The 22,822-nt window shown below is 50.0% G+C and overlaps 1 protein-coding gene across 4 annotated transcripts in view; it reads right to left on the bottom strand.

Annotated features, from left to right (window-relative positions):
* Klp31e (kinesin-like protein 31E) overlaps positions 1-17,908 on the bottom strand; it is a 77,040-nt gene extending 59,132 nt beyond the window's left edge. For 2 of the 4 annotated variants that reach the window (XM_077694198.1, XM_077694199.1), the window contains exon 1: positions 17,620-17,908. In XM_077694198.1, coding sequence (XP_077550324.1) covers positions 17,620-17,654 — 35 coding nt within the window. In that variant the 5' untranslated portion in view covers positions 17,655-17,908. The remainder of the gene's footprint in view (positions 1-17,619) is intronic. The other 2 variants (XM_077694200.1, XM_077694201.1) reach the window with 1 other exon arrangement.
* Positions 17,909-22,822: the final 4,914 nt, after the last annotated feature.

Below are 22,822 nucleotides of genomic sequence, written 5' to 3'. Positions count from 1 at the left end.
ATTGGTTTTGTTTGTTTATGTTTTTGCCGACAGGCTGAGCCGGGCTGTGTTATCCGTGGGACAAGTGAAGCGCGTGTTCCATTCTTTATTTTTTATGCCACACGTGTTATCTCCTTCGACAGGGAGAGTATCGAACTAACGTCACCAGCCTAGAATAATCTTTGATCTGCAATGTTATGGATGTAAATCGACCGTTCGACAAACACTCGCGCCGAAAGATAAACGCCGGCAGAGCAGCCGCCGCGGTATTAGACCAACCGACGCTCGCCTGCGCACGTCACTTCGTTGACTGCTGCTTCGCCGCCTGTGTATTCGAGTTGTCAGGGGAGCACAAGTTCGCTCCAATAAACTGGTTTTTCTTTGAAGACAACTGCGTCGTCTTTGGCTTCGTGACAATATCCTCAATGCCAGGGTAACGAATTGGATATCAACATACTCGATTTTACCTTCGAAAGTACACCGTGAAGCCGCCTTTGAAGCCGCCTCTAACCCCCTCTCATGGCAGCTAGCTGACTCAATACTAACTCCGCGATATTTCCCTGCGTTGTCGACGGCTAAAGAAAATTGTATCCTACAAGCAATACTAAAGCACGAGCGGTAAACTTGCTTCCAGAAGACAAAGTGTTTCCAACTTTCCTTTTCCTGCACAATAAACAGAACATTTCAGAACGACCTAAAACGGTCAACTCGGAGCTCATCTCCTGACACTAATACGGCCACTAGCACCGAACGTCCGTGTAACCATACCCATAGAGTTTCTTCGTAGTCAAACCAGATTATAACGAACCCGGATAGAGCGAACCAAATCCGTTACGAAAATGCATGTAAACATATCCCTTATAACGAAGTTGACATCGGATATACCAAACTCGGCGCAAGGGGTCTCGGAGCAAGGGGTCTAGGAGCTTTATTGCATGCAATAAATGGATTGCTTTGTGTAAGGTAATGGCATACTTTATGTGTTCGTTTTTCTATGCGAGATTGGCAGCGGGGGTAAGTGTATTGCGAACTCGTAACAAAAAAAAAATCGTTATAGACGAGTTCGGCTATGTCGAATTAATCGCGGCTCCTATAAGAATTCGCTATAGCCGGGTTTGACTGTATACACTTACTAAGAAACTATGGTGTAACCGACTGACGATGGTTTACCTCAGCCAGCAGATTCATTGTGCATCGGTCGCCGACAAGATTATGTGGCTGCCGGGCTGTGCCCCGGCAGTTTTCTCCGCAAAGCGGCGACACAAGCCGCTAGACAAGCATCATTGAAGCAAGTGGTCTTCCTCTTTCCCGACGGCCGTGACGCAACGCCATTGTCCACTTTATCTTATTTGCAACCCCCTCTTTCCAACCTACGTTTCGAAAACAATGAACCGCGCGATTCGACACCTGCTGCACATAAAAAGCAGTCACGTTGTCTACACATGCCGCAACAGCCGCGGCGCCACTCGGCTTCCGGCGGCATCCCGCGCGCAGCAACAAGTTGGCGGGAGAGAAAACTGGCGGGAAAATACGAAGATTTAAATATGAACAGCAGTGGGGCAAGTATTGCAGGTGAAATCATTTAGGTGTGCCGAAAGCGAGGCGGAGGGAACTCCTCGCGGTAACACTAGTGCTACACTGTCGCTTCTGGCGCAATGCGACACCCTCCTGTAATTTCCTTTTTATTTTGTTTTATTCGGATTGTGCCGAGATAAACGCATGCCTCAGGAGCGTTTGAGGGGCAGAGGAGAAGGATACCGAAGCGAAGCAGATGCAAATGACTTCCGCCCCCGACCCTTGGGAAACGCGCGGAGCGGTGTTATGAACACGAGCCGCCGCCAGACCGTGTTCTCACTGCGGAAAGTCGTCGGACCGGACGCGAGCGCACGACGAAGCGGCGCACGGCGTAGACGAGGGGAAAGAAGGGCGGCCAAAGCAGACACCCGTCGCAACAAAAACCACAACAGCCGGGCGGCGGACGCTCGCAAATGCACAGCGGCTTCGCTCATAACCGTCGTTGGACGTTCGTTCCCTCGAACTCTGCCTCCCGCCATTTTTTTTTTTTTTTTCCTGCGCAATTTCGGCGAAAAATGGTGCGGATGCAACTACGGTAAGAAAGAGCCCCCCACCCCCTCACGTTTTTTTTTTTTTTTTTTTTTTTTGCGGCGTTCGATGGAGGCTAGGGAGATGGCTTGCCGAGTTTTTAGAATTTCTGGCAGCCACGGAAGATTCCCTTACGAGCAAAAGGCGCCGCACATTTTCTCTCAACATCCGGCCACCACCAGCGTGAGTCATGCTGGGCCCAACAGTGTACGCATAGTTTAAACAGGACAATAAATCTATCTAAATTATACTGAGCACGGCCTACCGAAATCACGGACGCAGACACACGGGTGCGCCGTTTCAAAAACACTGCACTCTCAGCGTTTTGCACACGGCAAAGCAACTAGCCCAACTACTGGGGCTCTTCGATTTAGTCTCGGACTCACCGCGGACTCCCCGAGAAGCAGTCCGGCATTCGATTTTCCCATGTATCCCTATGGCTTCGGGGAATCCTCGGACTACCCGCGGACTACCCGCGGTGAGTCCGAGAGTCTTGCCAAGGGGCCACCGAAATTGGACGTCAGATTAACGGTGCGAGATTGCACGCCAGGTTCTTTCCATCGACGAAGTGACCGCACCGTATACAGTATACTAGAAATGCCCAACTGAAGCCGTGGTTGAGTTAGGTCACACTGCAGGCGAGAGGGATTGCGCTCCAGAGGAGGCGTAGGAGCAGGATTATGATCCCACTAGCCACGAGAGACAAATCCATCACACAGTGAAGAGATCACAAGAGCGAAGCCTTCCCGTCTTCTGAAGTGCGGCATTGCCGACTCCCTTCACTTGAGGGAAAAACTATGGGCCTCCTCGATTTACCAGTCCGGGCTATCTTTTGACCATGGGGCCCGTAGGAACACACGTTAAAATAGAGCCCCCTGATCGCGTTAAGGGCAGTCCACGGACAGTATGGGACTGGTAACAACAGACAGGATGCGATGGGGCGGCGGATAAGGACAGACAAGTAGATGCACCATTGGGGACTCATAATGCGAATGACGTGCCGTATGGCTGCGACTTAGCTCCGACACCAATAATGCATTTGAACGGACACGCCCGATCCGATCCAGAAATGGGTGACCGCTTATCGCAACCCCAAAGGGATCAGTATCGGACATTTACGGGTAGTATATATAAGGGCGTGTAGAAGACATCACCTTCACGTGTGGCTCACATATGCTCCCGTTTTCTTACTTGTCCTTCGTTACCGGGTTACACAGAAAATAAAAAGGAAAGAGCATCGGGAGGCACAAGGAGGCCGCCAAAAGCCCGCACTTACGTCGACGGTGACGGTTCCAGTCGCGCAAGCGCGAAGCATTGCATCAACGTGAGACGCGCACGACACCTTGGCGCAGCGCGTGACGGTGGTGCGCGACTTCTCACGCGTTTTCTCGGTGACAAAAAAAGCGAAGAAAAAGAAAGGATCTGGGGGGAACGTACTGCATCTCAACGTCACGCACCCCCCGCCAGGCACGCATGGCCCAGTATAGCGCGGCCCGTACCCGTTCTCCGAATCCTGCTGCTTTGATGCTAGCCCGTCGAGCGAAAAGAATTCAGGTGTGCGTGCGCGCTTCTCTCAAGTCCTTGCCTTGCGTTTTCGAACGGTTGAGCCAGAATGTTTTTCGGGGGGGGGGGGGGGGGGGGGGTTATGGAATATCAGGAAGGACTTTTGTTGAAAAGAAACTTGGCTTACGCGCTGCCTCGAAACAAAAATTCGGAAGGTGTGCAACCCCCCTCCCCCCCCCCCCCCCCCCCCCCTCCGCCCCTTCTCTGTCTACGTCCCTGGGTTGAGTTACTTCTCAGAGAGGGACATGTAGTGCATGCGTTCAACTACAAGTTAATTCACGAGCTGCGTGAAAAAGGCGGCACGGTGGGTGCTGCACGGATGCGCGGAGAGGCTCACTGAAGAAAGGCCGTGCCCCCCGCTGGCATTGGCAGAGCAGCTTTTCAAACGAACTGCAGTTGCTATGGATAATAGCGCAATGCGAGAGTCATCGAACGAGGCGAAAGAACCCCGCAAGCAAAGATAACAGGGGCGGCTGATCCAGCGATCAATAACGCTAATTGTTGCCTCAGCTAGCGATCCGGACGAGACATGGACCAACGGCTCCAACCTTGCCGTCGGCGCACTTGAAAGGCGCTCGGGGATCCTCGTCAAAGCCAGGAGAGAACTGAAGGCGACCCCCATTGTACTGCCTGAATCACCGTAGGAGGCGGCAGAGCGGACGCGCGTTGACCGCTGCGGTCTCGAAGCCGCGGGTCGTCGTTCGCCGAGATGGCATTCTCGCGCGCTAAATGGGGCCGCGCCGCAGTGCACCGTCTCCTCGAAAGAAAAAGGCCGCTTTCTTTGCACGTCCTTCCTCCCCGGCCGCCCGAGCACGTCCGAAAAAAGGCGGCCGTCACACGCCGTAGAGCACTGCAGCCGCCGCACGCTGAAGGCGCGAGCGCTCTCACCTCGACCGGCGCTCAGGTAACGGCGTATACCGCACTTCCGCGCCTACAACTCTGGAAGGCCAAAGGTGCGTTATTACGCGGCAGATATGGCGTGCAGCCTTGATGTCGGGGACGATAAGGGTGGCCCTCCCATCACCGTTAGCGGGTCGGGAAAACTAGCGTCGGCCACGGCTCTCGTGCGAAACGCAACAGTCTCTCTCGGCCTCGCCATGGAACCACCATGGAATACACCATTGTGACCGCTATGGTGGAACCGTCACACTCATGCTGAAGCATTAAAGAAACTGCGGTTGATTTCTGTCATAGGGAATCGGTAAAACACGAAAGTGAAATGTGGAGCGAAATCTGCAGCTGAGCATGATTTGCGGTCGGCGGCTGTCTTGTGGGTGTGCTTGGCGAGGCGACGTCCTTCTGGCGGGTCGCTTCGGAAAAGGTTTACTGGCATCATTTCCGTGACGGATATGACGTCAGCGAAATTTTGGGGTATTGCGGCATAAAACACTTTCGTGTTACGATATAAAACCCGAAAACGAACAACCTTAAGTACAACGTACTCTTTAGTACTAAAGGTTGCTTCCCCGCAAGAATACCATTTGTGCAGTGGTGCACCTTGACGGATATGACGTCAGCGAAATCTTCGTGTACCCGGGAATAAAACACTTCCGTGTTAAAAGTCAGAAAACTTGTCAACATAAAATACGACGCCCTCCTGGACCCGGTAATCGCTCCACAAGGGGCACAATGCCGTATTTATTTTCTTGTTTATTTACAGTACACTGCAGGACAAGCTTCCCCATCCCCAGTCCTGTAGTATACTGTAAATAAACACGAAGTGGGTTACAGGATACAATGGTGTGTGTAATCCATGTTAACAAGGCAAGCAAAAAGTAAGAATGATGCATAAAAGCAATACAAAAAACAAGCAAAAAACATTCCAAAAGCGACGTCTATAATACATAGGGAAGACAAAGCATGAACTGAACAAAAGAAAACCATTTATAAGTCAATACAACAAGTCACTGATATGGGCGCAAGAACAGGTACCAGCGAAAATTTTAAATAGCGAGCAAATTGTCAATTGGTCGGAGTACATTTTCATAGACATAAGTGGTTGCTCCAGTCTTTCTTGGTCTATTGTGGGTGGCCATTGGGCTGCGACGAACTCGATCTTTGGAAGGGTGCGGTCGCTTCGTTTCCGGGCTCAATGGACCTTTTTCCAGTAGCGATCTGCGCATGCGCGGGCTGCCCGTCCGCCATTCTTGGCAGGCGCCTCGGGCAAAATAAACAAGCGCGCCCCTCGGTTTTCTGCGTAGGGAGCGGCTATAATCTGCACGTTTTCTTTTTTTTTTTTCTCTCTCTTTGGACTCCTCGTGGTGGGATCGTACGTGCATACAATAATGGATTTCTAAGAACAGGGGCGAAGTCGCTTGAGACTGACCACGCTTCCAGCACATGGGTGCCAGTGAGGGGGTTACGAAAATGAAAAAAAAAAAAAGGGGGGGGGGGGGGGGGGGGCGTTTCGAACACGGCAGATTAGTCACGAGAACGTTTGCCTGCTACCCTCATTCATGTGAAAGGTGGGGGTGACGGGTCAGTGCGGGAGGGGCAGCAGGACCAGGATATTTTGTGCACGAGTTCTCCGAAAGCCAAACTTTCTTGGGGGTGTGCCTTACTGCCATTTTTAGTTCGCCGTGGCGGCCGCTAGAGGGACCGGTACTGGAAAAAGGTCCATTTGCGCGAATCCAGAGCCACGAGTTAGCGACCACGTGACACACGAAGGCTCACGTATTAAGCAAAAATTCGGCCAGAAAACTTTACACCCGGAAGAGAGTCGCAGCGGGCAGCGTTCGATCGACGTACTTCGAAGGCTTTTCGGCACGCATTCGACTACGGAGCAGTGCCATGTAGTACAGCGCCGGCGACCTTTCGATATACCGGGCGCATCGACAGAGATCCATCCAGCAGATAGAGCGGGCCCCCCCCCCCCCCCGGACGGCGGCGAACACCGTTCGGTCCTGGTTTCCCGCGTGGCAACCAAACAAAGGGTCTCCAGCAGCGAAGGACAAACCACTCAGTGAACGATGGGGCGCCCAGAGGGGGCTGCAGCACTTTTACGCGCCACTACACCGCGTCAGAAATTTGCTATCACAACACTGCGGCGGCGCCCAGCAAAACTGTTTTTTTTTACCGCTGTGCCAACGCGTGCAGCATCGTTCCGAGCGTCTTGCATCACTGATCCGACTAATTACACGCACACGCAAGGTACCGTAACTTGTCCCAGGCACTGTGTCATCGGATAACGGAACGCCGGGTACGGGAGTGATAACCTGGATGGCGTAAATCGCGCGACGAACAAATTCAGAAGTGCGTTCTCGAAATGAAAAAAAAAAAATTCCCGAGTGCGACAGCCCTGTATCCGAAAGTGACGTCACATGCGGCCCGCCAGGAGGTTTTACGCGGCCCGCGCTAGAAAGGTATCCATGCTTGACCACTGCTCCAGAACGATATAAACTGAGAACGGATGCAGCCAGCTTTTGCCGGATTCCTTTTGAGAGAGACTCGCAGTTAAACACTGCGCACTTCCTTGTTTTCACCCCTGAAAGGAAGAGAAAAAAATCCGATTAACGCCAAGAGCTATCAGTGTTCGACGCGTGAGCTAACCAGTGGCTGATGAAACGACGGCAGTCTATTTGGGCAGACGGGGACGCCAGCACTGTGCGGACCAAGACGAGACACGAAAACTAAATGGGACTCACATGGGCGCCGATTCTAACTACAACCAAAGCGGCCCAGTAAAGGCGCAAGTTGACACACGGGCGCGGCGAGAAGGTGCACGATAACAGGTGACCACGAAAAACAGACATCTTTATCGAAGAGTGGCAACGAGGGCGCGGTGACGCTGTTGGGATTTTCTTTTTGCGTATTAGGCCACTTGCGATTAGATTGGAACAGCATTCTGTGGAAGCGAGACCTGATAGCTGAAGTGTGTGTCAAGGGTGTGCGCCGGCAATATTTGACTAGTGAAGTTTTCCTCTTGAAGTATCTTTTTACTCTTGAATATCTTACAACATGCACTGTTGAACGGAAGGGAGCTTCTTTTATGAGATGGAGTTATCACTATAGACTAGGGAACAGAGGAGACTTGCACAGTGCTATAGGAGGACTTATACCAACAATGTACGGGCAAAGTTCCCGAAAAGAGCGGCACAAGAAGACACTACTTTGCCAATTGCTTACAGCTTGCTTGCTAAGGGTTATGCAGGAATCGTGACTGCCGTAGAACTACGGGTAAATGGAGAAAGTTCAGATTTGTGGACGACATAGCCTTGTTCGTGAGTTTGGAGAACACCTGCAAGAAAATGCTTCAGGACCTCCTCCAGAAAGCATGGTCGTAGGGTTAAAGGTAAATATGAATAAATCGCAAGTAACGTTAAACCGGCATCTCGACCACGAGAAAGAAATTAGGCGCAAAATTGGTATCGCACCCGGATGCGTGGCGCAGAGAGTGTTCCAGTTAGCCGCTTTGTGACGAGGCCAAAAGCAGCAAGCATGCGTATGCGGGCTTGGCTGTTAAACTTTCTGAAAGCCCAAGCGCTGAAGCGAGATGTCAAAGCTTGCTACTGAACGGGAAACCAATTGTTAGGCCCGCGATGGTTGTGCGAACACGGGCGCGCGAAAAAAGAAAAACGTTGGGGTATACAGGCATCCAGCAAGTGCACCAGAATTATCCAAACATATCCAACAAAACACAGCTACAACTCCCTACGCTGCCTACATTAAACAGTGGCAGCCCCAAAGTCGACCGAGCAACCACCCTCACCCTCCCGGAAAGGCTGCACAGAAAGGGAACTAAATGTAGGGGCAAAAACCGTAGCAAACTACGTTCAGACAGCTTGGAGTTTCTAATGTACCTACTCCTGTACTGTACACTTATACACAAATAAAATACTAACGTACAAAGGCGAATTCAAAAAACGACAAGCCCGGCGGAGGCAATTCGGAAGGAAGGACCTCGTGCAATTCCGTGGACAGGTTAATCACGACCAAATCATGCGCAGCTGTGACGATCTTGAGCGAAGATAAGCAGACAATGCCGACGCAGTGGAAACGACATTAGCAGGCGTTGCGGTCAAATTAACAAGTCCGATAACAGATAACGCGTACGCGGCAAATATCATACATATTTACGGAATGAAACGACGTTGGGAGGTGCGTGCACGTTAATGACCCTTGCAACGTATTTGACTGCTGACGCGATCGCAGCTTGCGAAACTTGAAACTACATGCGCGCGGTCGTCGCGCGAGGTTCCGACGTACAGCGGTTGCAAAGTGCGGCCAACAAATGGGTTCATTGTGCGGCGCCCAGCAGGACGCGGAGGCAAGGGTCGACGAACGTCCCGTCCGTCGAACGCGCTCTCGACACTCTCGTTAATTTAGAGGGCGCAGATTCAAGCGGCGACAGCTCTCGAGGAGTTGAGAGAAACGCTCGACTTGATAGGCACCTGAGGCGACAAAATCCCGGCCGTGACGGACGCCACGCCTCTTGCGCATCCACAGTCGTGAACGCGCGCGTCGAACAGGGTGTCGAGGGTAATTCGGTCCGGTGGCGTTCGCAAGTAGTATTAGCAAAAGAAAAGCGTGCGCCTCGTGTGGAGCGCCCGCCGTCGACTAGGTTTGCGTCACGTGAGGAGCTCGCGAAAAATACAAAGGCAGCTCACGTGCGTCCGCGCCTGAAGTGGGGAGCACAGATGCCGAGTTCGCAAAGCCGGTTGCCGCGAGTTCTAGAGCGTGGTAACGCAGCCCACTTTGGAAGAGATGTGAAAGGCTGCAGACAAACGATCCGGGCCTGCTAGTTATTGAGAACTGTCAGCGGCGGCAAGTGTCAGGTTCTGCACTGCAATAATAAATACGAGAGAAGCTTTGGAAACGAGACTAGGTTTAAATAATACCCGAAAACCAAATAAGTACACACAACAGACATGGATACACAGATGCAAGACGAACAGGTAAGCGTGGCTAAGCCTCGGCGAAAAAAGTCATTGGTCCAAACAAACTAGAAAACGTCACAGTCTGAACATGCGGGAAGGGTCGAAGTCGGGTAACGAAAAGTCCGCGATATGCGTTCGCTATCGGAACAGAGTTGCCCTACCTCACGTCCCAGAGCGCAGTCGTGGTGTTTCGGTGTTCAAAGGTCCAGCTGGCGTGTCGAGTCCACCGGGGTAGAGCGCGCACCGAGCTCCCGCCGGGGCCACCCGACTCGCTTGCGAAAAGACCTCCTGGAGGCTGTTTGTAGTCGTGGAAGGCCTCTTGGGGCACAACACGGGTCCGGTATCCCGACCGCCGCGCACCCCGGTCACGCTCCACACTGCGACTCTTTCGGTGTTCTTCACGGGATCGCTTCCCCTGCCGGCCGCTGTCGCTGGCAGCTTCTTATTAGCCAGCGCCCGGCGTGAGCTCGTGCTCTTACAGCGAGCGTTTCGGGCCGTAGCTCTCGGTGATGCTGATGGTGCTCTTGGGTGTTTGTAACGTACCCCACAGCGCGCGTCTTGTTTATGGTCGTCTTCTTTGTATCGGCGTGTATTTTCTTTGTGATTTCTTCGCGTCACAGAAGTTCGGAAAGCCATACGAGGAGCAACAGCCAGATCTCCGATTAATTCAGGAGAGGGAGGGGCCACCAGATCTGCTGTCTCTCCGGCTTTGCACCACTGCAGGTGAAATCAGCGCCATTTTTTTTTTTTTTTTTTTTGTGGAGCGACTCCTCTCACTCGTTCAGGGCGTTGCGGCGGGTCGTAATTGGCCTTTTCCACGCCAAGAAAAGCGTCATTATCGGCGATTACGAGAAGCACAATTGCGGGATCTTTCGACCACGGGTGCCGGCGGTGCCGTTGTGCTCATCAAGGAGCGCGCCCATGGTGGCAGGCTCGCTTGGGCACGCAGATCGCGCTTCAATTATCTAACTCCGTGCGCGAAGATCGCTGTTTGTGACAGCTCCATTGGCGGATTTCTGCTCCAAACAACAGCCAGTGATAGGCGGTCCGACGGCTTAACGCTTTGGCAGTGGCCACCGAATGTCAGCCAGGAGCCCCATGTGCCCACCCATTCCGTCATCAGCGCTAACTCGGATAAGAGCGAGCCCCAGATGCAGTGTGTGTGTGTGTGTGTGTGGGGGGGGGGGGGGGGGGGGGGTAAAGTGGCCAATATGCACAAATTGGCCTTTTCCGTCAGCTTCATCCACGCATGCGCAGACGAAGCTCGCGGTGAAGGCTCATTCGTCCCGGAAATACACCCTGCTACGAGGCGTCTCGCAGTTCAGCGTTCCGGATTACTTCTGTCCCCCGGGGATGCATAATGTGCGTACGTTGTACACATCACCAGAGAATAAAACTTTAGATGCCAACTGGAGTTCCTAGGCGTCGGAAAAATAGCCACCGCGGCAAGGGTCGAATTTGCGTATACGCGCGCTTTGCCCGCCACAGCCGCCGGGGCGGGTAAAGCAGAACGATATGTTGCTCTTGTAGTAAACCACTCGGCGACAGCACTTCAAGGGTACACTTATCGCTTTGTTTTTGCACGTGGAGGACAAGGGGGGCGTTTTATCACCACCCCCCGTGACAGCGACCGGGGCTATCAGTAGGACCGGTTTTTAGGCATCAAAAAAGCCCATTTTAGGGGCCAAAAATAGACAGGCAACACAACGTTTTAGGCCTCCAACGTCGTAAATATATGCACCATGAATGTTTACATGAATGCAAACAATTTCAAACGAAGAAATGCGCGACCTGTACCTGCGATAGCGTATCTACGATAGCAAAACCAAACCGAGGCACAAAGGCGCCAGCAGTTGAACATCGCCGTTCAATTGCCCCATAAAACTGGTGGACCAATGACGATCCATTATCCTAATTCAACGAGCATGTTCGATGGCCGCCGTCGCATATCGTGAAACAGGCATGAAAAGTAATCCTTGAAAGCCGGAATACCAATTTAAAAAAAAATGCACTTTATGCCTTCTAGCCAATGAAATTACGACACAACAAAAACAAATACAGTTGAAACCCGATTTTACGAAACCCGATTTTAAGATTTCCCCGATTTAACGAACAAATTCGGAGCCCCCCCCCCCCCCGCAGTTGCACATAGGCTTAATGCTTTCACGATCTCGAAATAACGAAACAAACTTCGCCGCCAAACAAGCATCCCTGAAAAAATAGATGCCTAGAAAAAGAGTTTTTTCCAAATTTATGGAGTCTAGAATGTCTGGAAGTGTGCTGCCAGCACAGTGCAAGCACACGAGCTGGCAGTGTGCTGTTAGCTCGTGTTGCGGGCAAGCCCGCAACACGAGCAGGAAGAGGCCTCGCCCGGAGTTGTTGGGAAGAGCTTCGTTGGCGCGACGAGGTGGCCGCAGATCAGAACATTGACCACTTCTTGAACGCCGACGCAGACGCGCACGCTGACACAACAGAAGTTCTCGGCGAAACAGAAGTTCTCCACGACGAGGAGATAGTGCAGCTTGTTTCCGGCGCACAAGAGGAGTCTGAAGGCGCGAACGATCCGGATTTTGCCGAAGCTCCCGTGCCCACACCAAGCGAGGTGACGGACGCCGTCGACCTTCTGAGACGGTTTGCCGGGGCACACGAGGGTGTCGAGGACGCTTTGACTTCACTGGCTAGCTACGAGAATTGTGTGCTCATGCTGCTCACAAAGGGCTCACAGCCGAAAATCAAGCTTTTTTTTCGAGGCAATAAATTTGTTCTCTCGCACAAAATTTGCCCTTCTCGATTTTACGAAGTTCCCCATTTAACGAAATAATTTGCGGGTCCCGGTGACTTCGGTAAATCGAGGTTTAACTGTAATAAAGACGACGATTTACTTTGTTCTTGCATGAGGACTGTTGGGTACAACTACAGCAATTTTCTCCCATACGATGAAATATATCCGAATTGTACAAGATGTTCAAACACTGCCATACTCTTTCGCACACCTTACGAGAATTTTTGTGAAGGTTTTTAGCAGCCAAACAGATTTAATTTTAATCCCGCCGGTAGTGTGAATTAAATGTAAGGCGTAAGCAAATGCAGCTGCGCAGTGATGTTTCGCCGTTGGCTCTTTAATACAGCTACACCTCGTCATAATAAACACTGATATAGCGAATTATCTGCTATAGCGAACTAAACACAAACTTTGGTTGGTCACGCTTTATTTCAATGCCCCTCATTCTTTTATAACGAAACCGAAACCGCGAGAGCAGCCCGCGATATCGGATATAACGAAGAAATATTGGACGAGGAGGCTGAGAAGCTAATTGGGAAAACCCCCCCGTAGTCCTAAACTGCAGAAGTGTAAAGGCCCTTTTGTTCGTGGACACTGTGGAAAACTTCATCCTGTTCAGTGCTGTGAGTATCCACCAGACAAGACCACATCCTTCCTCGAAAAAATAGGAGCGCAGGCCTGTTTTATCAAGTGAACTCCGCTCTGTTGTAATTTCACGTACTCATGTTCCGGTTCATTGAACTCGAAATGCAACAAGGAGAAAGGTGAGGTACCTTGTGTATAGTGCGTTCGAAGCCTAAAAAAATGCATTTTGGTATCAAGTATTTTTGCGCGAGCCAGATTGCCGATTTGTTATAGCCGATTTCTACCTCTACTGCTACAACGAATATCGGTTACAACGAATTAATTTGCTGTCCCGATACCACTTCGTTATAACGAGGTTCGACTGTAGAGGAGAGATCTGCTAACAAAGGCGCGTTCGATGATCCATGCAGCTGCGTTGAAAATAAGAGTTGGATTTGAGTACGACTCTAGAAGCGAGAATGCGACGGCACATGCCTGAAATGATGAACCGTCTTCAAATCGCGGTTGGTTTGAAACGTCCTACATGCCTGAAAAAAAAAAAAAAAATCTGGAGGTGGAACGTAGTCTAAAAATCGCTGAAAACTGGAAACCACCACCCTCTTCAGATTTTTTGGACTGAAGATTGTGCCTCTCGTCACTGAGAGGTGAGCGTCCCATTTTACTCCTGCTGGCTGTTTAGCGGGAGTTTGTCCCCGTAGAACTCCGAGCAGTTAACGTTACCGGGTGACACGACAACGATCTAACTGCACTCTAAAGCGAAAATTGAGGCGGAATAGAGTTGATGTAATCGCAGATCTTGAAAAATGAAATTCATATGCATTTAAAGGCACTATAAAAAAGCCCTCGTTTCATGCTCATATCAAAATGGGGCGATAGTAGCGCAAGGAACAAACTAGGAATTTGCCTATTGCGCAAATCCAACAACTTACAGAAAATGCTATAGCCGTTAATCGGTCACCCCGAACGCCGAGATACGCGTCCTGCAAGCGCCAAGGTCGGGGATAATTGTTCCGGTTTAATCAAGGTCGCCGTACATAGCATCCCGTTTTAACCGAGCACCGACGCGAGCACGAACCGACTCTTCAGAACGCGGAAGCTCGTGGAAGACCGCCCACGCCGCCGCCTTATGCATACAAAAGATCGATCGCAAAGAAGGGGTAGGCCGCGCGTACCCACACGATGGTTTACGGCGGAGCAGCGGAACTGTTCGACAAAGCTTCGTAGTAGCCCGCCGATACACTTTCGGTCACCCGTTCTTCTTGGGCTGTAGACAGCCGGAAATAAACCCTGCCGCATCGGACGGTCGCGTGCGCGCATGGAAAGGCGGCACGGATAGCTCCTGTGGGACGATTCCTCGCGGCACTGAGCGTGTAGCAGACAGTGCTACTGGATTGATTGTAGGGTTTGAAGCACCGACGCAACGCACGCGATGAGGCGCGCCGTAGTGGACGGCTCCGGATTAATTTTTGACCCCCTGGGGATCTTTATCGTGCGCCGAAATCTCGTACACACGGCCGTTTTCGCTAAAGTGCAGACACCGCGGCCGGTGTCTGCAGACACCGCCCATGCAGACATAAATGCAGACACCGCGGCCAGGAACCGAACCCGCGTCCTCGTGCTCAGCAGCGCAACGCAGTGCTACTCACAAACGCCGTCCCCCGAACGGGCTAACTATCTGGACCCGCAAATGCATGATCGCAAAATTTAAAAACTTCTAATTTCGTGGGTGTAATGCGCCAAAGCTAAAATGAGGTGGGCTGTAATAGACCTCCGGATTAATTCTGACCGTCTGGGGGACTAACGTATACGCCCAAATTTCGACTCACGGCCGTTTCCGCTAAAGTTCTCCTCTATCATAAATGCAGACACCGCGGCCGGAAGCGAACCCGCGTCCTTGGTCTCAACATCACAACGCCACTGGTCACATCACAGCTCGCAGTCTGCGTAACTTATAACGCCGGCGAGAACTAAGGCGACGTGGATGGTTTTTATACTTGAACAAGGAGCCGGAATCGAAATTAAACCACCGGTAAAAGGATCGCCTTGAGTTTACCGCAGGCCGAGTCGAAAGAATGCCAGAAATTGAAGAGCCTGCAGCTCTTAAAGCGCTCCGCCAGCATACATTTACACGGGCTGCCCTTGCGTAACAAGGCGCTTCGGCGTCCTCGTCAGCGGTTAAATGTCTCCGCGCTCCTTTCAGTTCTTTCCTCGTAGCAAGCATTGCGAAGGCCGCTGGGAGCGTGCAAACCGGGTCGACCCCTGAGCGTCATGCAACAGCTGCGGACGCCCGGCCAGATGTACTACTTGACGACAGAACAGTACAAAACGCAGCGCAATAAAGATGGATCGGAAGTGCGCACAAAGAAGACAGTGACGCGATAATTACAGCCGTCACAGGAGCACCCGTCATCGAGTTGAGGATAAATTGGCCGAGGAAACAATACGCTCGGTGTAGCAGAGCTGAAGTAAACTAAAATAATGATGGAAGGAATATCGCTTCGAACAATTTCTCTTGCGCGCGCAAACACCGTCTCGTCTAGCCTCTTGTTCTTTCAGTTTACGCTGACTACACTAGTGTAAGCCAGAGGTGTCTCAAGCACTATAGCCTCGGCATAGTTTCTCACTATTACTAAGAAACTATATGGGCCTCGCCTTGCCGGGCATACATTCGATTGTAGCGAGTGAACGCTTTTACAAAACCAGACGGTTTTACCGTCTCGTGCGTGATTTCATCTAACGTTCATCATACTCGGATGCGCTCTCGGACTATTTCTCTTCGTGGGCTAAATTTAAGCAAAGTGGAGGGAGTGAGAATGCTTTTAATAACAGCAGCTCTACTGGCTTTCGCGGCAACACAATTCCGTCTTCACCACTTGAGCTTACGTACACAAACTTGCGCGCCATCCTTTCAAGCAGACCGCAGATGGAAACACGTGGACAGCGTGTCGGGTGACGATATGTGCATTTCACCGTAGACTAAAATACACGCAAATTAAATACAGCTAATTGTACCGCTGCTATACTTCAGCGACAACGCAGAGGATTAAATTCCGTTCTCAATTCTTCCACGCTTGCTCTTCGCTTTTTTTTTTTTTTTCATCTGGCTCCTTTTAGTGGCCTCCATGGCATATAGTCGTTAACTTTCCATCTACCCCCGTTGGGCCTACGGGAAGGGGGATAATTCTCGTAGATATGGATAGACTATCCCCCTCTATCAAAACGGCTCGAATATTTGCTTTTTTTATTTTTCGCCATGGCTACAGGCCACGCATGTGTCATTATTGTGGGTAAACGTCCTTACAAAGCTCTCGTTCTCAAGCAATCTGTTCGAGCTTCAAAAATCAATGCACTATACCTCCACATGTAAAACCTACACACGGCATTAGGATTTTTTTTTATATAACCCTGTAGTTATCTTAGAGATTGGCATTTATGTTCCAATTTAATTCGCGGTGTCCTGCCGTTCGTAGGAAAGCGTCGAACAAAAATTGCTCGGTTCAGCGAAAGTGGGCGCGCTGTTTCGCAAACAGAGGGTTCCTCCTATCTGGCACAGCTATTATTTGTATGCGAAACCACAAAGGGCCGACGCGGTGATTCCCCTGCGCGCAATCGGCATTCGCAGCACGCTCGCGCACTCCAGATATGGGATCAATGTCAGCAGCGGCACACGCGCGCCGTGGGCAAAGCCACGAAAGAAAAAGCAAAAAGAAGTAAAAGCGCGAAAAAATGAAGCCGACCGTTGGCGTTTACGACAAACTGATATACCTTGCCGTGTGCTGGCAAGAATCGATTAGGGGGGCGGCAAAAACCTACCCGCCGCGAGTTGCAAACAGAACTACGTCAAATGATCAAGCTCTGATGTCAACCCCACACGAACGTCGTCTGCTCACGACGCACGCGTACAGTTCGCGTCGTCTGCAAGCACTATCAACTCAGTTATAACAGCAGGTAAACAACTTCTCTGTTCTACAAAACAAAGCTTCACGCTCGGGCGACCCGGGCACTCCAAAAGGTCACGCAAATAGGAGAAAAAACAAAACGAACGAACCGAAGACGCGCAAAGAAATAGACCGCATATAAAATAGGCAATGAAAAATATTCTTTCTAGCACACAGTAAACATTTAAACGAAAACGAATTCACACGCTCACAGACGATGTTTTATTCCCGAGCCACTTTAGTCCGAGCCGCTCCCGCCTGCTTCAGACTTTTTTAATCTTTATCTTTTAATTTTTACCTACGCATGAAGCTAAGCTGCAATACCTTAGACAATAACACCAGTCCTGCTACAGTGTAGACACAAAAAACTGTATGGAACGAATCTTCCCCCGTCTTCTCCGCACATGCGCGGACGCCCCCCACCACCGAAACAAAACGCCTGCGCCCGGCCGGCAGTACGCGATCAATGGTGACGGCTTTTCTTTCGCCTGGCAGCAACACAGCGCACACTATAGCCGTTTCGCGATTAGACCTTGAGGCTTTCAACGGCGTGGGTTGATTTCGGCAGCGCACACCTGCCTACAAGCACCAACCTACGCGGAAAACCGCTATATTGACGCACGGATGGAGAAAGCTCTCCCTTTTAAAGCTATACGCATAGGTGGAGCTTTAACGGCCACGCCGAATAGTACGGGTCACGAATTATGCGCTAACCAGGTTGAGCTTGCAGGCCAGGAACACCGCGACGCACCTGCAGCACGCGAAGTCAGGTGCAAACACCAGTCGTACTCACCGGACGGCCACCCGAACGCTTGTGTCGTCGCCCATTTTGACGCACGAATCCAAGCCACTGCGGTCAAGCGGCGTTGTTCGCGCGGTGCTATCTTTGCGGCATCCTTCGAAGTCCGAGGGTAAAGTGGCGCTGGGCTGCGACCGAACGAGAGCGCGAGCACTGCACGAGCACGCAACGGCGGCTCGAGTGATGCTGCCGCTTGTCAGTGTCTTCGGCGCACAAGAAAACAAGCCACCAGCCACAAAGCCACGCGCAAACTGAAAACTACCGGTCGCCTTGCGCCTTTTAGTTTTGTTTGTGCCGTTTGGAGCAGCAGCGACACCTGACTGGCGACTACTTTTGGGAAGTGGCGGCATCTATTGTGGAATAAATAAAACATGACCAAGGTTTGAGAAGTGGCGGCACCTGCTGGAAAATAAACAAAACGTTAATTTTTTATTTACAAGAGGAAGCATTTATGACGCACAAACAAAGCGAATTGCATTAGAGCGATAATTTTTAAAACCTAGACAGCAAATTGTTGGCTAACTAACAACAAAAATGGAACTAATAATAATAATAACGATGCTGCTCCCCCCCAAAAAACTTTGGCGCACATTTCAAGTGACGCCTTGACGCAATTTATGCGCATACAGTGTTTGAACAGTTCTAGTGGCTAAATATAGATGAAAGATACAAGAATAAAGCCATAGAGTTAATAATATCAGCTTAATTAAGGTCAGACAACTGCAAGTACAACGACTACAGGTACGCTCTCATGCATGCTAAACGCCAGGCTTACCACATGGAGCGATTTTTCCAGCGTCGCGACGAGCGACGCGACTAGGATCCGCAGTCGCTGATCCGAAGTCGCTCGCCGAGGCAACTACATGACAGCGACGGCTCGAGCGACTGAGGACGGCGATTTCAATATTGCCGCACTGCGCATAGTAACGCGCTTGGTACGCTGGTTGTTTACAAACATTTTTCGCAGTGTCTAGAGTTACGTCCGACGGAACCCAAAATCGAAAACTAGAGTTACGTCCGACGGAACTTTAGGCCAGTTTCTGAAGTTACGTCTGACGGAACTCAGAATTGAAAACTAGGGTTACGTCCGACGGAACTTTAAGCCCGTTTCTAGAGTTACGTCCGACGGAACTTTATGGTTTCTAGAGTTACGTCTGACGGAACCCCAAATTGAAAACTAAAGTTACGTCCGGCGGAACTTTAGGCCAATGTTTTGAGTTACGTCCGGCATAACGTAAAGCACAAAAAATTTACAGCTCTTGAAGACTTAATTGAACCAATTTACATGGTTCAAGAGTAATTAATAGGGTTGGGTGTCAGTTAATTAATATTTCAACTCGATTAATTGGCATCGATTAATTCGATTATGCATGGATTTTGTTGTGTGTTTTTTTTAGAAAAAAATGACCAAAAATAATTATGTAGTAGTACATATCAGATCGATATGCTCATACACTTGTTCAGACACATTCCGGATGAGGTAAGTACGTCATCATCACGGCGCATGATGCGGACGCGACGCTTATCAGCTCGTTCGTCACTCACATTTTTTCTCACGCTGCGCTTTGTCTTCGGCACGAACAGAGGCAAGGGGCATCTGTACAGGCGAAAAGCATCTAATAGCCGGATTTCCGGATTACAATGTTCTCAGTTTCTTTTACTTGTATTTCCTTTTACTTGTATCTGCGAATGAATCGTGACCGCCGCACACAAATGGCGGCAGTTCTCGGCCACACTCGGCAATCATGATGCCAACTCCCATTTGGGCGGGCGAGAAAGTCCAATGAAAACTACTCCCCTTGCCTCTGTTCGTGCCGAAGAAAAAGCGCGGCGTGCGCGTGACGAGTACAGCTCTGAGTGCCATGAGCGCGTGGGCGTGGCTTTGCGGCGCTCAGCTCCCGCACGGAGCCCGCTGTGCGCATCTGGAGAGCTGAGGTTCTGAGCGCTGGGGCTCTGCACGCAATTACAATTTCAAAAATCTAATTATCGATATCGGATGGACTCATGATCCTTTACAATTTCCCTATTACAACCAAGCACCTAACTAGAATAAATAGAAAGTTAATTAATAACTTCTAGTTAAGTATGCCATGGCACTTAAAACCGTTTTATAGCTCCCGCCACGGTTCCTGTTCACTTGGCGCAATTCAAACAATTTTAGCTCCGAAAGCCTATTTTTACAAATTACTTCGTCTTCCCGGAAACACCCAGTATATCCGCCGCTGAAAATCGTTCGTCTCCGTCCACGGGGACGACCTGCTGTATCCTAGCGATATACAGTTTCGATGTAAAAAACAAACGCACGGGGAATAAGATGAATACTTGACGTGTTGAACCCTCGATTTGCTACAATAAAGGCAAGAAAAAAATGCTGGTCATACACGACATGTTAAAGCGAAGCTTTTTATGGACACGCGAAAGGAACATCCGGCGCTGCCGTGTACGCAGAAAACTCCGCCGGAGCTACCGCATGCCATACGCTAAAAAAGAAATACAGGCTGGAGAGGAGTTAGAAGTAAGGGGAGAAAGATTGGCTGAGTTTGTAGATGACGTAGCTATACTATCGCTTCTACCGACCCTAAGTGGGAACGGCGCATCGGACGGAGCGGAAACGAGTCTTTCTGGAAGCAGAGCGCGAGCGCAGCGCGCTATCTACGTGAAGCGCAGCTCAAGCGACAACGGCGGGTAGGTTGTAATAAATAAAAAAAATGAATTATTTAATTGAAAAATCCATCAACCCAGCTGGGATTCGAATTAACCCACAGCACTGCATCGTACATCGTACATCGTACGTCGTGTATCGTACAAGTGACAGATTACACCTATGGAGCGGGGAGGTTCCCGTTTGAACCCATTCCCATTTCACCCTTCCCGCTTGTTCCGTCCCGTTTCAACCCGGCGCAAAACGACCTTCCCGTTTCGCCCTTTCCCACTTGACCCGTTCCCGTTTGAACCCGTTCCCATTTTAACCTTCCCGTTTGTTCCTTCCCATTTCAACCCGGGGCGAAAGAACCTTCCCGTTTCACATTTTCCCGTTTAGCCCCTTCCCGGAATAACGTACCCAGTTTATGAAACGTTATAAAAACATTCATATTGTTTTTCATTTATTTCCGTTTGTTCACAGCCGCTGCGATAGCATGCTCAGTACATTCAGAGTCCTCAATTGACTGCTTTTCAAACCTGGGCTTCACTTTTTGAATCTAGAGACGACGACATTTGGTTACAATTCGTCATACCAATTAACAAATCTTTTAAATTAACAAAGCCTAACAAACAAAGTAACAATTAACAAATTAATAAACAAATCTTTTAAATTAACAAACATGTCTTTTAAACTAACAAACCAAAAAATGATAAAATAAAAAAGCCCAGAAAAGCACCGCGGAAGCACAAATAAAAAATCGCAAAAACACCCTCACTTTGAAAGAAATCGTATTTGGCGGACTAACACATGTAATCGTTATAATAGCGCAAGTGTACATCAATGTCGAAAAGAAACAGATGAAAACTATAAAAGATAAAAAGATGTATAAAAATAAAGTAACCCTATGTATCTGGATACATATGCCACATCTGGCTATAAAAAATCGCAGTCATGAGAAGCGGCGAAAAATATAAACTTAGCTTTGCGTTTTATTGATTCTGTTTATTCCCGTCACTCTGGCGTACTCAGTTTGCATAGTAGGGCAAACCTTCAAAAACTTAAGCAGCGCAGGGTCGTCTCTAGCCTAAATTTTCTTTACTATAGAAACTAAAATTGTCGCGGGAATACTACCTCTAAGGGCCTTTCAGACGTTCAGCGAGAAAACATCATAGTAAGACTATTAGGCAGCCAACCAGCTGAACGGGAAGGTCGTATCAAGAACTGGCGCACACGGGACGGGTCAAGCGGGAAGGGCGTTTCAGGAATGGGTTCAAACGGGAAGGGGTCAAACGGGAATGGGTTCTTTCGGGCTACACCCATTGATTGTGGCTTGCTTAGGATTTTTGCCTCAGTCTTAAGGCGAGCTGCCACCAGTTTTGTGAAGCCCATATCGCCACTTTGGATGCAGATAAGCCCGGACTGAGCACTTCTGCAGTGCAGCCTCAGAAGTGCTTCACCTCGTATACGTTCATATGCCTTTGTAGATATATGGGGCTGAGAACAACACAGCGACAAGTTGTTTCCTCGGACCATGTCGGCCTTACTTTCTTAAAATTCCTTATTTGGTCAAGCAAGAATAATGCGGAAGACACGTTTTCAGCGGCCTTTTGCCGTATGTACGAAAGGTGCGCACTGAAGGAATCCTCTCTCAGCTGTTGCAGCGGTTTAGTCGCACAATTTGACTCATGAGGTCGCTTTCCTTCCTCTTCCACCTAACTTTTTCTGTAGTCAACAAGGTTGACGCCGATCTGCTGTCAACATAAACACCTCCATCATGCTTGTCTTCAAGGATCACCGCTCCAGGCTGTCCCGAATATCCATCTGGTAGCGTGTCCACGGGGGCGTCGTCAGGCAGGGTTTCTGTTGTGGCAGCACACGGAAGCGGGATAGAGCGAGATGTAACAGCTGACGAAGCGTCAGCGCACCCTGCGTCCCCAAAACGAGCCCTTTTATTCGAGCGCTCTTGATGTTCCGGCGAGCTCCGGTCCGGTGCTCTGGCTGCAGAAAATTGCATGCAGATGACAACGAACGCGAAAAAACGATGAGAATCAGAGCTCTTCGCCTTTCCCATTTCCCCTGTTCCCATTTGAACCCGTTCCCATTTGAACCTTCTCGTTTGTTCCCTGCCGCTTCAACCCGGTACAAAACGCCCTCCCCGTTTCGTATTTTCCCATTTAGCCCCTTCCCGGAATAACGCACCCAGTTTCGACTCAGGTGACTCGAACCGAGGCGTGCAATTTTTAAAATTAAAGTTGCGTCCGACTGTATTTTAACCTCATGTTTTGAGTTACGTTCGACCGAAAGTCAGAAACTTGCGCCCGCCGTAACCTGAAAATTAAATTGAAGTTAGGTCAAACGTATTTCACCGTAAAAAAACGTTACGGCTGGCGGAGCCAAAGTATGAAGACGCCCTATGAACCTGCAACCTTTTTGCAATGGTTCGTTTTACGATACGCGGCGCCAATTAAAAAACAACACGTAGGTTGCTGCGTTACGTCCGACCCGGTACAGAACACCTTCCGTCTGCTTCTGCGTTGGTCGAGCGCGGTCTGG

The sequence above is a fragment of the Haemaphysalis longicornis genome, unplaced genomic scaffold (genome assembly GCF_048455015.1).
Source record: "Haemaphysalis longicornis isolate Haplotype H1 unplaced genomic scaffold, Haemaphysalis longicornis Haplotype H1 scaffold_12, whole genome shotgun sequence".
NCBI classification, from domain to species: Eukaryota; Metazoa; Arthropoda; class Arachnida; order Ixodida; family Ixodidae; genus Haemaphysalis; species Haemaphysalis longicornis.
The sequence above is the reverse complement of the archived record's forward strand: the minus strand, read 5'-3'. Positions and strand labels throughout refer to the sequence as shown.